We start from the raw sequence: 15,757 nt of genomic DNA, 5'->3' as shown, positions 1-15,757 counted from the left end.
CAGATAGCTTCAGTCCAAACGTTCAACCCCCGGGACATCACCACGTCTTTATGCTCATCACTTCTGACTCTTACCAGGAGCTTGGGCCGACGGCTCATTGCAGATACGCCGATATGCTTCATGGCCTTCCCCCGGATTAGCTGATAAGACGAGGCGAGGCGGTGCTTTCCAACCAATCCGACCAACCACATGTTCGTGTCATCCAAGATGGGAAGCCGAGCCGGGGGATAGATCCATGGCCCATGCTCGAGGTTCGGCTATTCTGAGGTCGCGTGGAGAAGGCGGTGGAGGTTCAAGCATGTCAGATCGCTGTGGTTCTCAGTTCTGGACTTCCTTCTAGCATCTACATGGGGTGCTGGAGTTGATATAGTCAATGTCATGGCTAGTAGATCGCGTCGTTTGACAGCTCGAGTAAAGCATCTGACGAGAGCGAGCGCGAAGGTGTGTCAAGAGACCCCAGACTTTCCTTCTCGCCGACAACCGGTTGGACCCTGCGTTTGCGGGACCTGACCTGCATGCAGGGACCTCGTACTAGCCGCTTCGGTCAGCTTCACTTCTCATTGGACAAGGCAGACCGGAACGAGCAGCTGTAACGGCCTCCGGCCTCGAGATAACGATAGTAAAGCTATTGAAGATGGATTGCATGACTGTCATGTAGCGTTTTGAAAGGCTGCTGAGTGAGAAGGGTGCGATTGCGATGTCTCTGATGATCACGTGCCGAGCTCGATGTGTGACCAAGATGAAAATAAAGACGATTGAAGATTGTACCTAAATACAAGCCGAACTTCTTCACAGAGACTTTCACGCGATCTTCATCCCCTCCCGCGTGTTTGATATTCGCAAAACTACATCCAGATCGTTGCTCGTTGCGGCATCGATCAAAGACCTCCTGCTTCGGTGAAGTCGGCGGTCTTATCGGCTAGCGTGCGATAACCGACAGTGCCTGGGGTGTCGGCATCGCGCAGCCTTCCAGCCTCCCAAGTTCTCCAGTATCGTGAAATGAAGTCAGCCTTGAAGATATCCAAGGCGGCGATACGATGCCGACACTGACCGTGTCCATGTTCCCTCATCACGTGCCGAACCAGCCCCAACGCGCCCTCGATCTCGGTCTCGGTCCTCCCATCTCAAAACCCGCCGGTCTCGCCAAGCAACATCCAGGAAATCGCCCCGTCTTTCTAGTCGCAGACAAGACGGGGCATCGCATCGTCATCAAATCCGGCGCCCCGATGGCTGTCGGGCCTGTCGCACCGCAATGCCGAAGGGTTTCGATGGTTTTCGACGTGTATTGCCTGTCTGGGCAATGTTGAGCTCTTGGTCTGACGGTGGTGTCGCATGTCGGGCGGCCGACCCCGAAATTTCACGGGCGTCGGCGGTGTTGGAGGGCCACCGTCGGCCGACGGGCATGAGACGTCGTCCTACTCTCCTATGCACAGTGCTTCCATCATGTCCCGGGACTTTGACACTGCCAGCTCCGACCGTCTTAGCATCTAGTCACGTCGCCTCATCGTTCCTGCCGCGGTCGGTCTTCTGCCCAGCTAATGTCACACCAGAGACCCAAATGATCGCTGAAATGCGCATTTGACCCCCGTTCTGCTACGTCGGCCGACGTCTCTGCGCCGTAGTATTCCATTTCGCTCGTTTGCAGGACGCGCATGGCTGAAGGGTTGAGGTTAAACAGAGCAACTTTGTCCAACCGATTTGGTGGGAAAGACTGTTCACCGTACACGCCCCAAGTATGGCCGGGATCATTCGGATGAAGCTCTTCCCACGCATCCGCAAGACCGTTGTTACTGACAAGGTCGTCATCTTCCGGAAGAATGCAATTGAAGTCGCCGGCGATGATCCCACGACCAGCAGCCCCGAGGTATGAAGCGCAGATGGAAACTTGACGCGGCCTCATCGATGGATTGATTGGCAACGAGTCCAGGTGGACGTTGATCAGGCGAACTCGTGTAGGCTCTTTCCCTGACGTTTGCTTGCTCGAAGAGTTGAGGATCAGATCGCAGCACAGCGCATCTCGTCCAAAACGACTAGGTAATGCGACTCTCCAGATAGCGCCTAGCTGGATACCATCAGTCGTCACCCACAACCTGGACACCAGGGTGATGCTGATGAACTTTTGATTTCCGAAAGCCGAGGTATCGACATCGCTTATGTACCAGTTTTGCTGTATCCAGGAATCTTCAAGCAGGGCTGCAAGACCTTCTGTTGAAACTTCTTGCAGGAAAACAACATCTGCAGCTCCTGTGGTTTTGATGACCTGCAGTAGTGCGGACATACGAGACTTTGGTAACGGTGCATCTGCGTTCACGTTCCAGCTTACGAGGCGGAATGAGCCCGCCCATTGGTGCTTGATGCCAGGCTGAGAACCTTTGCCGCTGACTGAGGGCATTGGATGCCCTCGATCAAAATCATGCCATGTCTGGAAACTGGGTGTCGCTGTGGTTGTTGGCAAGGGTATCTGCTGCCACCATGATTGGATGTGGTTGCGCATTTGCGACAGCATGGCGAGAGCGAATCTGTGGTGTTTGCGGGAGAGCGTGAGGCGTAGAAGGGTGGTTGTGTCGTTGCTGGCGTGGTGACACGGTAGGTTGAAGCGGTAGGTGTCGTCAGCGGTGAAGAGATGAGACAGGTAGTGGCCTACAATTTTTTGCTAACCAATTTTCAGAAGCTGTTGCAACGTATTCGTGTTGGCTGCTGTAAGTTAGCGAGATGCTGTACCAAGGTTGACTGTTCGGTGAACAGGCAACAACTCGGGTACGCTGCGTCCATATCCTCCTTCGCCGTCCATTAATCTTTCATGTAATGTCTTGCACAAGTGATAGAGAAAAACGTCTTGGATGTCGAGTCTATCTTCTAGGCATCATGAAAATGTTTGTTTGGTGAAAGTCGTCTTTGTTTTTACACTGTTCAGAGCTATCGCAGATGCGCTTTGTTGCCTCTTCCTAAACATGGGATTACCCATGTCACATGCTGGAACGCTTTCACTAACAATACGTCAAAGGCTCTATCGCTCCCTCTGTTCCTTCCACAATGGTGAGAGGCGCCTTCCTAGGTCCACGGGTACGTAAATGGCGATTAGTGTCGAGCTAGTACCAAACGAGTGTTCCCTGTATACTTTATTTATAACTCCCACTTCCGGTCTCACTCCACGCAGTCAACTCACTTCATTCCAGCCAAACGACTCATCGCACTTTCACGACACCCAGCACCTTCAGGCAAATCAAATGTCCACTAACCGGTTGGTTCGATGTCTTCGGACGGTACCCTTGTCCAGGCAAAAGAAAGCCACAGACGTAGAGATTGCCGCAAGCGAATGCGAATCCCTAGACCTCGATGAGATGTAAGTGAACGGTACATGTGTACATCTTCTTGCTGACTATATTAGCACGCGTAAGAACCAGCTTAACTCGCCTCTCTTGCGTCTTCCCGGAGAGATTCGCAATCGCATCTACGAGTATGTCTTCTCTGGTCAAGAAATAAAAATCAGAGACCCTTGGCGGCCTTACACGGAGGGCGAAAGAACCAAACCAGCCATTTACGTCCTCGCGACTTGCCGACAGATCCTTCATGAAGCTTCATCCATCTTTTGGAATGAATGCATCATCGACGCAACAACCTTCGATTGCATTCAGGATCTTATGCATTTCGGTGAGCTATCAGACTACGCTCGCATAACGTCACTGGTTGTATGCGATGACATCGCGGTTGAGCTCTATGAAACGAAGTTTCTGGACGAGTTTCCCAAGCTGCGGAAGGTTTACGTGCATAGCTACGCGTGGGGAGATATGATGGTCGGGTATATGGAGAATCTGCGGCGAGATATATCCGCGAAAGGTCTGGAAGTTGAGTTCAGAGATGATGAGACGTGGACTGAGGAGGAATTGTCAACACTCGAGGCATGGTAGCATTGAGCACTGCGGTATTGTACCCGGCGAGGATAGCTATACAAGCGTTTTGATTTGGCTTGTCATGGGTGCGTTTTAGCTTTCATATCCTGGACACAAGCGATTGGAATTCCTCGGAGGCTAGCGACACTCGGATAAATCACTACATGTAGAAATGGGAAGAAGATGGAGTGGCGTACATGCGCCAGCAGTTGACTGCAACACACATTCATAACCGGGCATGATCATAAGACACTCTATCTCTAAAGAATTAAGATTGAACATCGCTTCGAGATGAACTGGCTTGCACTCTCCCATTTAGATAATTATATATTGCCTCGTAATCTTGGAAAACTTGGCCTTTCTACTAACGAAGACTGTAGCGCATCTGTTCGGGTTCTTCCGTCCAGGAAGTGGACTTCCATCGCAGCAACTCCTCGCCCCGAACCCACGATCTGACCCAGCGCCAAAAGTCCGGACCTTCCCCTCGGTTCACCTGCTCTCCAACCTCTCGATTCGACCTGGAAAGTCAGGTTCCCGTCTCGAGACACGACTAGCGGTCACTAGCCACCATCTAGACCCGGCATCCTGATCGCCGGCGCGGGAGATCGCTCCGCTAGTTTTTCGGTACCATCGCCATGGCGTCGCCTGTATGGATACAAGAACGTGTCAGATTACTTACATAGCACGCATAGCTCTCCTTTCTAGCAGGATTTTCGTCGTCTTGGTCGCAGCGGCTGCATGTTTCCTCCCGCTACACGTGGGCACGGTGCGAAGATGACGCACCAGACCCTGCAGCGAGTCGAGTTCGCGGCTGTCACACCCGTTTCCGGGCAGGGAAATGTGAGGATGGTAACGGCGCGAAAGAGGAACGGGTGCATCAGCCTGAGTCGAGGGTCTTGGTGGTTATTTGTTATGATCCACTTCAACTGGGTATGAGCTGGTGCGGTCAATGTCGGCGGAGTCGTATAAAGTAATAGCAGGTTCCTCGAGATGCAGGCACATACTCTTTCTGGGGCTTTGCTGATCATATTCGTCTTGAACCCACAATGGCGGCGCCCGTGAACGATGTCGATCCTTCTGCGAGGCTGATTGCACCAGATGGTCTACCGCTTGCTATCATCGTCATCTCGTCCATCTTCTTCGCCCTTTCTATCGTTACCGTAGCGTTGCGGACTTATATTCGAATCAAGAAAAGGATATTCGGCTTGGAGGATGGGTTCATGGTTGTTGGCACGGTACGTTATCACTACTGGTATTTGACCAGTGCTATACTAACGTAACATCAAAGATCGCATACATCCCCGTTACGGGTCTGGCAATCTACGGCTGTCTCGCTGGTCTCGGTAGAATGAACGAGGATCTCAATGCGTGGCAGCAGTCCGAAGCCATCAAGTACTACCTCATCTGGATCTTGGTATACGTTGTTGCACTTGCGACTGTCAAGTCCTCCGTGTGCATCACGATCAGGCGAATTGCATCGATCAAGAAGCCTATGAGAATTACCGTTTGGGTTCTCCTCGCTGTCACGTGGGCTTCTTTCCTCGTTACCTTTGTTGGGACGTTAGCTTACTGCCAGCCGGTGCGCGCTTTGTGTTAGTATCCCAGGTTTGCAATGTACGGGTCGAACAAGACTAACTAATATCTACAGGGACTCCGGCATTGATCATGAGTGGCGACGGAGAATGCGCTTCTGCGGAGACCTTCCTCATCATCGCGCACACTGCGACCGTATCAACCATCTTGACCGACATGGCCCTTGTCGTCGTGCCGGCTATCATCCTATGGAATACACAGATGAAGAGACAATCGAAGCTCCAAGCGTTCGGGCTGCTATCATTCGCCTCCCTGTAAGTCCTCAACCATCAAAGCAGTACGAACAGTCACTGACAACACCAGCGCGTCAATCATCACAATGATACGCATCCCCTTCGTCAACAAATTCGAGTCCCAGACCAACCTCCCCTTCTGGGTCGCCCACATCGTCCTCTGCTCGAACGTCGAAACAGGCATCGGGTGCTTCGCATCTTCCCTCCCAGCTCTACGCCACTACTTCCAGAACGAACGCGACAACAGCACCGATCCGAACAGCAAGCACCGCGTTGCTACAACCATCACTGCAGGCGGCCGCTCGCGCAGACAAAGAGGAGGAGACAGCTACCATGGCCCCTCGGATCATGGCTTCAGCTTGTCGGCTGTGCATCATGGGCGCGATCAGGATGCTTGGGAGAGGATACACGATGGCGCGTCGGATAAGAGCACGGCGCCGATGAACGATAAGAGGATTTATCATGATAGGACGTATACTGTTGATGTTGAGTCTGCTTGATGAGAACTACTTTTAGCTCTTGGGGGTATAGTGAGGCCTTAGATGCACCGCCATAATAACTACAATGAACTTGTTCAAGGTCTTCCCTCTGATCATATGCTCAGTCACTCCGCTAGATAGCTCTTGCCGTCTCGATCAACAAGTTCAGCGTCCTCTCCGAAAGTCTTCTTCATGTTCCTCAGAAACTCCTCATTCACATATCTGCCATCGTGCGGGTTGAATCCATAAACGACCTTCTTCACACCAGCAAACGCTCTCTCGTGAAGGTTTTCGCTCAGCCAAAGACAACGAACAACGCCGTACGAAAGCCAAACAACTTTGACTTGATCGCGCAAGCTCTGGCTTGTATGGCGAACAAGAGTGCTCACTCTGTCGTACATAAAAATAAAGTTGGTGTTCTGCCAGAAGTAAGGAAGGGCTTCGTGGCGGCACTGAGTGCAAGCTTGCGCTAAGCTCATCGGGTAAGGCGGGATCCTAGGACGTAGGAAGTCGCGGCGGATAATCTTCTGAGTGAGATATACATAGTTGTCGCCAAAGGCGTAAGCGTAGATCTTGTTTCGTATCTCAGCCGGGAGGCGCAGAAGAGGTGAGTTGCGCTGGTTCGCAGCGGTGCTGTTGTAATTTGTCAGTTTGCAGTCGACACTTCACTGTCGCTGTCTCTTACATGCTGTCGAAATCCATTGTCGCTTCACGAATGAGTTTGCGCAGTAATGAAATCAGGCGGAGAGTTTGTTTGTTGTGACTGGAGTGGGAAAGAGAAAGATATTGTCAAGTGTGACCGGGTGGTTGTTACCTATGGTACAAGGTCGCGCTAGTGCACGTGGCTGTCTCGCTTGCCCTCCGCATTCACTCCGATATTTCGGGCTATGATACCCTGCTAAGCCATTTAAAACATAAGAAGGTCGTCATCTCTGCATAAATAGGTACTCGAGAACGCGAAGGCGACCTGTACTCCAACTAATACCTAGATATAGCTCTACACCGTCGAACCAAAAGTGACCTCCACATCGCGACCCATCAACTCCTTGATCTTTCCCGCTACCACGATATAGTAGGTCGGATGCAATTGGATTTGAACGTTCCAGTATTTCAGCCCTGATAGACAGCCCGCGCACCTTTCGTAGTCGATATCGTCTGGGACATCTCCGGACGCGTCTTGAAGCCTTCTGATCGCCATTGTTCTCGTCGTTACGGCCCCTAAACGCATAGACTTAATCATCGCGAGTAGTTCTGGCTTGACTCTAGCAATTACGTGTCTGATATCGCCGATACGCATGAGCGAAAGGGTAAGGTGAGAGTAGTAAATTGGCTTTGACTCGTGCTCGATCTGCTTGCAGGTCTTGAGAAGAGCGTTTTCGGTATTATCCTCTCCGCAAAACGCGTATCCGTAGATGCGATTTCGGATCTCGCCCGGTAGCCGGAGGAGAGGAGATCTGAGCTGGTTGGCGGCAGTGCTAGCAGTTCTGTCAGTGATTTTGCTTCCAATAGTTGTGGAATATCGCTTACATGGCTTCGCGCTCCATCTTTGTCGATATATTAGTGTATTGGATGGGAGTATCGTAAGCAAGGTAGTGTACGAGCTGATGCTGGAGGGTTATCAAAAGGTCTTCAACGCGCTAGCGAACGCGCTTGGACTAAGTGATCAGATGAAGGTGAGTGAAAGAGCGGCCACAGCATTCGGTCATTGGAACAAAACATGAAAAATATGTCGTATACCCCCGCGCATCACTCAAATTCTTCAATCTCACACTTCAATCACCCTCGTAACCATCTCAGCGTATTGATTCCCGCAGCCAAACAACTTCCAGTTCCATGTTGTCAAATGGCTCTTGCAAAGCCAGCAACCTCTCCTTCGAATCTTCTTCGTGGTAACCCCGGGGCGTAATCGACACCTTCCTAAGCCCCTTGAACGAAGGAAATATAGCATTGCGCCGTGACCCCAGATCTGCAAGTCCGAAAGATCTGTTGTTCATCAACACCATTGTCCAAGCCGTTCTCCAAGGGAGGATGATATGCACTATGGCTTCATGGCCAGTGAGAGTAGCGAGTCTTTTCAGATCCGCAACTTCGTCTACTGATATCCTGGATTTGGAATAGAGAAGTGGTGTGGCTTCGGCCCGGATTTGGCGACAGATCCCAAGGACATGGATACACTGACCGATGGTGGGTTGATGTGGATGGATGCTTAGTAGATGTCGCCGAACGACTACTATGTCGTTGATGCCGAAGATATACGCGTACACGGCGTTTCGTAGCTCCCCAGGTAGACGTGAAAATGGTGAGCGCTGTTGGTTCATCGTTACATCCTCCATAATATGGTTCCGCGTCTGTAACTTTGAGCGATTGTAGTTCAAAGCAAATGAGGTCACAACGGGCTGGAATAGACGCAGTAGTAGTATTTTTTCAAAGCAACTGGAGTAGGTGGTTGTATATCTTGTGGGTAGGGAGAGCTACTTGAAACTGAGAACATAGTACATATACTTTCTCCAAGTGATGGGTACCCATGGAATCAGCTCAAGAGTGGGCGAGCAGTGTCGGACTTTGCTACCATTCCATCAAGATATCTTCAAAGTATTTTCTACTTCACCGTATGTAGCCATTCCATCAAGATTTCATCAAGGCATTCTCCACTTCACCATGTGTAGAACTACATCCCGGCGATTTTAGAAGGTAACAAAATGTCATATCAATTAATAGAGAGATACCAGAGCCGTCACGTCGGCTAGAGAATAGTCCAAGAAGTCAAGTGACAAAGGAGAGAGCAAGCTGTGCCCACATAGTCCGTCCCACCCGTGGGACTCAAAACCCGATGACTTGCATCGACCCCAAAACTGCTGTACCAGCCAACAAAGAGAAATAAAGTTTGTTCATTACGTCGTCCTGCTGCGATGTGTTATATCTGCTCCCGCCGTACAAAGTTGATAAGTGCATAAGCTCCACTCGCTACCGCTGCGCCCAACATTGGTCCTAGCCAGTATATCCAGTGGTAGCTAGTAAAACCAACGACGACCGCGGGGCCGAAACTGCGTGCTGGGTTCAAGCTTCCGCCGGTGAAGTAGACACTGCATATCTCGGCGATGAATAGCGACATTCCGATGTACATTGGTTTCGCTGATCCGGCTTCCAGCATAAGGATGCTGAGGACGAGTTGCGCGGTGACGAAAGCTTCCAGGAAAAGACCTCGTGTTACGGAGATCGATGCGTCGAGCTTGGTGTCGATGGTGAGTTCGCCAGGCAAAAGACCGGAGACGAAGCCTGCTGCGGCTATCGCGGCGATCATTTGCGCTATGATGGTTTGGAGTGCGCGGTGCCAGTGGATCTTTCGTGTGAGCCATAAGGCGGCAGTAACCTGTGGAGAAGTGGGTTAGCGTCTGTTACACTGCACGTGTATGTCGGCTGTGTGTGTTCCCAATGTTGCATATGGTGCTACCCAAGTGCCGGGGTCATACGAACACAGGCTGCGTGGCTAAACTTACTGCTGGGTTGAATTTACCGCCACTGATGTCGGCGAAGATGGCGACGTTGATGGCGAGAGAGATACCGAAGGCGAAGGCGATGTACAGGAGCTTTCCCACATCCGGTATGGGATTCGAGCTTGCAGTCAAGTCGTTGGTGCCGGCAGCATTGAGTGCGATCTGAGTACCAGTGAAGGCCAAGGAAAGGAACATGAAGGTGCCAATAAGCTCTCCCAAGAAGGCTGTGGCCTCAGTCCGTAGGAAGTGATGCTTTCTTCGGTCTTCCGAGGGGGGTGCTGTGGAAGGCTCATGGAAAGGCAGACCGGAGTCTTTCTCTTTGTCGTGGTCGAACATGGCGTAAGGATGACTAACAGCAGTGATAGAAGAGAAGGGCCTCAAAGGAATGGGAGGTGAAAGCACAATGGCAAGAGATGATCTCTGTTTGTAAGAAACGACGTGCTTTTCGAAAGCCATTATATCTGATCACTGAAATGGGAGGAGTAAGGTGGGCACTCCCGATTTTCATATTCGCCTGTGCGACCCGTGCTCCCGTGCCCACCTGAGAGAGATCATGGTTCCGTCCTCCTGGGCTGAACGTTGTCTGCTTGGATCCGCACGAGCCTGTTGTTGGAGTTGGGATCCATGCACCGCGCCAGGCCAGGAAGCGCTGATGCATTAGCGGGATGTGCGTTCCGACTGGTGTGCCGGTTGTAGCGAGATTGAAGAGTCAAAGCACGATGGAGCTAGAACCGAGAAACATCACGAGGGTCGTCTGACTACGCGCCACAGCAACTCAAAAATGATGAGGGTTGTCTTCGTCGTCAAGATGAACCATCTTTTCCGAGCGCTACTGGACTCGACGTAGTGCAGCAGTAGGCAACGCGTCGTCTATTGGGAGCCATCCATGACACAGGATTGCGATCTTACCACGCGTCAATAGCCTCACTGTCGGTTTGAGAAGAATGAATGCGATTCCTGCGAAGATGGTGTGCATTGAAGTTCGAGCGTTGCCAAGCGTGGAGCCAGTAGTCAGGCACGGCCAATGTTTTGACAGGTCGTTCGAAACGTTGGTCGCTCCATAGTACTATCCAGACGCGTGCTTCGCCCCCTAGTGGCGGCTTCAGGAGAAGATATTAATCAATGTCAAAGCGATAGTTGCGCAAAGATGCTTGTCAAGATTCCAGTGTTAGGTTGCACAAGCGTGGAGTGGGATGCTGCAGTGCGCAGGTATGACGGAGGATTCGCCGCGAAACACGAAGCTTCAGTCCGCGGAGGTCGTATACAGGTTGCTCCTGTGGACGCGCTTGAAGGCGACGCGTGGCAAGTGATTCCAGAATCCTGTGAGAGATTGCAACACTGCACCTCCCTCCATGAAGGTGTAGAGCTTTTGATGCGCCTACCGCGTCGATCGCCTGCGTGAGGTCAGTTGTTGGAATCGCAAAACTTTGTACTACCGACCTATTTCCACATGTGTAATCCAGTTGCGTTGGAGTGCGACGTGCCTCAGGCCAATCCTGGTCTTACGAAAGTTTGGTTCCGGTGCACAGGACTGGCGTTGTACGCTTAGGCTGATCACCCGCCCACAGCCAAACGTAAAATGACATTCCCTGGGTGAACAGTACCTCCTTTACAGTACAGCGACTATCAACTAGTGTATAGACAAGCTGACGTTTATTGGGATTTACCCCAGGTAATTTTGATAAACCGCCGGCATTCAATAGTGAGAAAGCTCTTTCATATCGTGCGTTTGCGCTACCAGAGGTCGTCTGAGCGCGTGCAGGAAGTCTGTAGATTTTGGGTTGGCCAGTTGCCGATGCAAATATTCCGATAGTAGGAGGCTCCCTACGATCAGTGTCGTGTTTGAAGAAAAGACTGAGCGACCTTGAGCATACCGCGCATGCTTGCTAGTGGTGCCGTTATCCGTGACGATTCAGACAAAGTGTGAGCTTGTGGCGAGACGTTGACAGCTCCGCCATAATGCGCATTCAATGGCCTGATGCAGAACATGCGAAGCGCTGATGGCTTTCTTAGTATCGCCCTGCCTTTGATGAGTAGTTTCAGAGTCTCTGTAACAGCTATGATGTGCTCGGGCCGAAGTTTTAGCTCTAGCGCGCCGTTTCACTCGAAGATCGCCGAAACAGGACACAGGAATGACACTTTCGAAAAGGCCATATATGGTCGATGCGATGCGATGCGAGGTCTTCGTAGGCTACTTAGGGCGACCAGGCTTTCCATCTTGTCGCCGGTCGACCTCGGGAGGATACTATGGGAGTGCCAGTCCTGATGCGAATCGCGACGCACGATTGAACAACGCCCAGGTATCAGACGGTGGCCTGGAGGAAGCGCGAACAGTATATGATGAGGGGCGTCGCTTTCACACGGCTGTTCACTCCGGACTGACTGGTCTTGATCGCTCGTGGGTGGGCATGTTGCTTTAGACGAGCGCAGCGGGACCAGCGGCACCTTCTGAAAGTTCGCATGGGCGAGGTATTCGCAAGGTCACGATGGTCTCCAGAGCAAAGAGCAGGGCAGTAGAGCGACTCCCCCGGTTTGTTGACGGGTTGCTGGCTGGGAAGGTAAGGAGATGGAGGAACTTCCGAACCCTGCGCAAGCTACGGAACCTTGAGGCAGGGGCAAATTTCCACGATCGTTAGCGAGCCGCCGCCGGATATCGATTTGGGTACGTGGAGATCACGCCAAGGGCTAAAGTTGTCGGATACGAAATAGTACCATTGCTTCTGTTGAAGCTAAAGCAGACTTCATGATTGAGTGTCAATTAGCTGCACCTTCACGGAGTTGCACCCTAAATGAATGCATGTCGCCCATGCTAGTGCCGCAAATGTAGTTGTTAGACGTTGTCGACTGAAAGGCGTCAATTGCAAGGGACGGCCGGTTGTCTGTCGCTGTCGACGGAGAAGCCTTTGTTCTTTGCGAGTATTGTTTTGATGTTCGGCTTCGACGAGAATTGCTGCCAGGTGCCAAGACGATGTGCCAAGGCGACGCTAGTGCCTCCCGCGCCAGGGGCATTGCGGGTCTCGCTCTCACGCGAGCTTCTATCCTCACATCCCCCACGAGCCGGCAGCGCGCACGGCATGCCACGTGCATGTTCTGGACTACGAGGCTCTGCAAGACGCAGGGCTAGATCGAAAACTCCAGCGCGCCCCTCCACGTCGGCAGTAGAAGTGGTAAGTTTCTCGATGTGTGGCTTGAGAACCATCAAAACTACGCGAGGTTGGGACTGAACGAGTCAAGTGGCTCGTCAGGACTTACCTTCTTGTGGTACTCAAGCAGCCTATTTCGATATGTGGCACGATTTTGCTCGATTCACTCAGCTACGCCTCGAAAAGCCATGATGTTTGTATGCTTCAGCTGCGGCGACTCCGTCCTGCATGGCGTAAATCTGTTTGGATGGTAGTCAGGACGAACTCTTGCAAGGCCTCATCATGGATATATAAACATCCACGGAGGCACAGGAAGTATAGCCAGCAGCAACAGCAGCGTCTTCACTCATTTACTCATCTGCTCAGTCACTCTTTACGCTCGAGCAACCGACTATCTTTAATAATGAAGTATTCATACGTTTTCTCTGCCGTTGCGGCCTTCGCCGTGGTCGGAGCTCAAGACATCGATTTCGCTGGAGTTGATGCTACGCCTGGTATAAACTCTTCCGATGAAAGACTGGTATCATACTAACGAGAGATAGACCCAGTCATCAACATCATTCCCGGCTTGAAGGAACAAGCAGTTCCTTTCGAAGTAACTGAGGCTATTGCGGATGTCGTCTCCGAGGTCGTCGCTGATCCTCTTGACGTTAAGCCTGTGTCTGAGCCTTCGGCCGTACCGGAGGTCAAGAAGCATCTGAGGCGTGGAGCCTGCGACCCTGAGCCCAGCAACCCCAACACTTACGGCTTCGACCTGTCGTCTGCTAGCAAGTTCCGCGCCGACTCCAAAATTGCCTCTGTAGCGAAGGGTGCTTCCACCCCTTCTGGATACTTCAACACCTTCACCAACTTGCAGGGTGCCAGCAGTGCCTACGGATACCTTGGCTACAAGGTAGTCGAGACCTACGACCCCTCTCACTGCGCATCTGAGTGTAACTCCAAGGATGGATGTCTCGGTTTCAACATCTATGTTGAGCGCGACCCTTCGGCAAACCCAGGACCTGAATGCCGAGACCCCGAAGCTGTTGCCAACATCAAGTGCTCGTTCTGGGGCGGACCAGTCTACACCGATACTGCCAACAACAACGGCCAGTGGCGAGAACAGTTTGAAGTCGCCATCGCTGGAAGCAACGGCTACTCGTCTCTCACGACACAGTCTGCTGAGGGCTACAAGCAGGTCGAGCTCAAGAACAGTGCGATCAACTCGCCTCTCGACTGCAACAAGCAAGGCTCTTACATGGGCTACAAGCTCTTCGTCCAGCCCGCATTCGATGCCAAGCTCTGTGCAGCTGCCTGCCAGGAGCAGAACAAGTGGGCAACTGAACACCCACCTGCCGATGGCAAGCCGCAGCTGTGCCGCTACTTCAACACCTACATTCTGCTCAAGAACGGTGTCTCGCAGGGTCAATACTGCTCCATGTACACTCAGGAGTGGGATGCTTCCTTCGCAACGAACGATGGACAATACCGCGGCGACGACCATTACACTATCCAGTACAGCTTTGGTTTCACGGATAAGAGCGATGATGGAGTACCTGTCTGCCCCAGCGACATCTCATACCTCAAGTCAAGTGGCGATGACTTCTGCGGCAGCTACATTGGCTACTCCCAGCCGACTACAACTGCGACCGCTACCGCTACCATCACACCACCTCCCCAGACTGCTACAATCACAAGGACTGTGACAAGCACGTCCACCTCTGGAATCGCCATCGTTACTGCCGCCAAGTTCAACGGTAGACACGCCAGACGTGCGGATAACAGCACCGAAGTGACCAACGACGTCGTTGTCGACCCTTACGAAATTGCAATCGTGGCCGTCAAGACTCTCTCGCACGAGGACGACGCAAGTATCCCGAAACTCAACGATACCATGGCAGCAGAGCTCAACAGGGGAGTTGAGAGGCGTGGCCTCGCAACACCAGCGTCTATCGCAGCCTGGCCTACCAGCAAGATCTCAGCAGCTTGCTCTCAGGTCGCCACCGGCACCGTCACGACCACTCAAACCATTACTACTACTGCCGCGACCTCATTCGCGACCGAGACGAAGGACTTCCAGACCGTCGTTGTCGTCCAAAGCACCTGCAACGTTCCCGCGCCCAGACCAACAGCCCCTTCATACACCAGGATCGCAGGTGGCGACCCATCAGAGGGCGTGCCCATGGTACCCGGTCCCGCAGACCGCCCCTACTTCAACGAGTACTTCACCCTCAACTTGCCTTTCGCCGTCAAGATCTTCCAAACCTCCTCCACGCAGATCGGCATCACTACCGGGGGTGTCATCACAGTGGGAGATTACGTGTTCAATGCTTTCGCGGAGCAATTCTACATCTACGGAGGCTGGAGACACGGTATGTTCTACCGTGTCGATGGCGACATTGGCGCTCGCAAGATCCACTTCTCCTGGTTTGCGGGTACTATTATGTGGGGTCATGAGCGCTTCCACGTTACGGCCATGTTCGACGAGGCTAAGCCTGGTATTCTCACCACCAAGGTCTTCGACACTGTGGGCCAGATTGATCACAGACGCACCATCTCTGTTGAGGGTGCCGGCAAGAATGTCGTTTTTGCCCAGTCGGGATCGACCAACGTCCATGAAGGCCAGGAGATTACCTTCGATACTACCGGTGCCGGAAGTGTATCTGCCAGAGACTTCGATCGCATTGACTGCTGCACCAAGACTGGGTGGGAGTGGCATGTGTGCTCTGAGGTCTAATCAACTTACCTCAACCGTCGACTGCTCCTTCGAGCTTCATATTCCCTTTTCAACATCCTATCACACACTGAAACCCAGTATCTCATACATGATCTAGTAATCTAATGTAATGTAATCACATTTCGAGCGTTTCTGCACTAAATTCACCATCGTGAATCACCCAACATGAGTCCTCAAAGCGAATGTCATTTCATACTATCGTCAGCATT

At 52.1% G+C, this 15,757-nt stretch overlaps 4 protein-coding genes across 4 annotated transcripts; 2 read left to right on the top strand and 2 right to left on the bottom strand.

Moving 5' to 3' along the window:
• Positions 1–1,501: 1,501 nt before the first annotated feature.
• J4E79_011480 (uncharacterized protein) lies at positions 1,502–2,494 on the bottom strand (the record flags this gene model as incomplete). The annotated part of the gene is made up of 1 exon (XM_049360309.1): positions 1,502–2,494. The coding sequence occupies one exon, from the start codon at positions 2,492–2,494 to the stop codon at positions 1,502–1,504; it is 993 nt and encodes a 330-aa protein (XP_049205261.1).
• Positions 2,495–4,936: 2,442 nt separating this feature from the next.
• J4E79_011479 (uncharacterized protein) lies at positions 4,937–6,216 on the top strand (the record flags this gene model as incomplete). The annotated part of the gene is made up of 4 exons (XM_049360308.1): positions 4,937–5,125; positions 5,179–5,482; positions 5,539–5,737; positions 5,787–6,216. The coding sequence occupies 4 exons, from the start codon at positions 4,937–4,939 to the stop codon at positions 6,214–6,216; spliced, it is 1,122 nt and encodes a 373-aa protein (XP_049205260.1).
• Positions 6,217–9,109: 2,893 nt separating this feature from the next.
• Positions 9,110–10,025, bottom strand: J4E79_011478 (uncharacterized protein; the record flags this gene model as incomplete). The annotated part of the gene is made up of 2 exons (XM_049360307.1): positions 9,110–9,565; positions 9,693–10,025. 2 exons carry the CDS (start codon positions 10,023–10,025, stop codon positions 9,110–9,112), a joined length of 789 nt encoding a protein of 262 aa, XP_049205259.1.
• A 3,210-nt stretch (positions 10,026–13,235) lies between these two features.
• Positions 13,236–15,548, top strand: J4E79_011477 (uncharacterized protein; the record flags this gene model as incomplete). The annotated part of the gene is made up of 2 exons (XM_049360306.1): positions 13,236–13,326; positions 13,375–15,548. The coding sequence occupies 2 exons, from the start codon at positions 13,236–13,238 to the stop codon at positions 15,546–15,548; spliced, it is 2,265 nt and encodes a 754-aa protein (XP_049205258.1).
• Between the last annotated feature and the right edge of the window lie 209 nt (positions 15,549–15,757).

This window comes from Alternaria viburni (genome assembly GCF_023758015.1).
Source record: "Alternaria viburni strain BMP 2772 chromosome Unknown scaffold_42, whole genome shotgun sequence".
NCBI lineage: Eukaryota > Fungi > Ascomycota > Dothideomycetes > Pleosporales > Pleosporaceae > Alternaria > Alternaria viburni.
The sequence above is the reverse complement of the archived record's forward strand: the minus strand, read 5'-3'. Positions and strand labels throughout refer to the sequence as shown.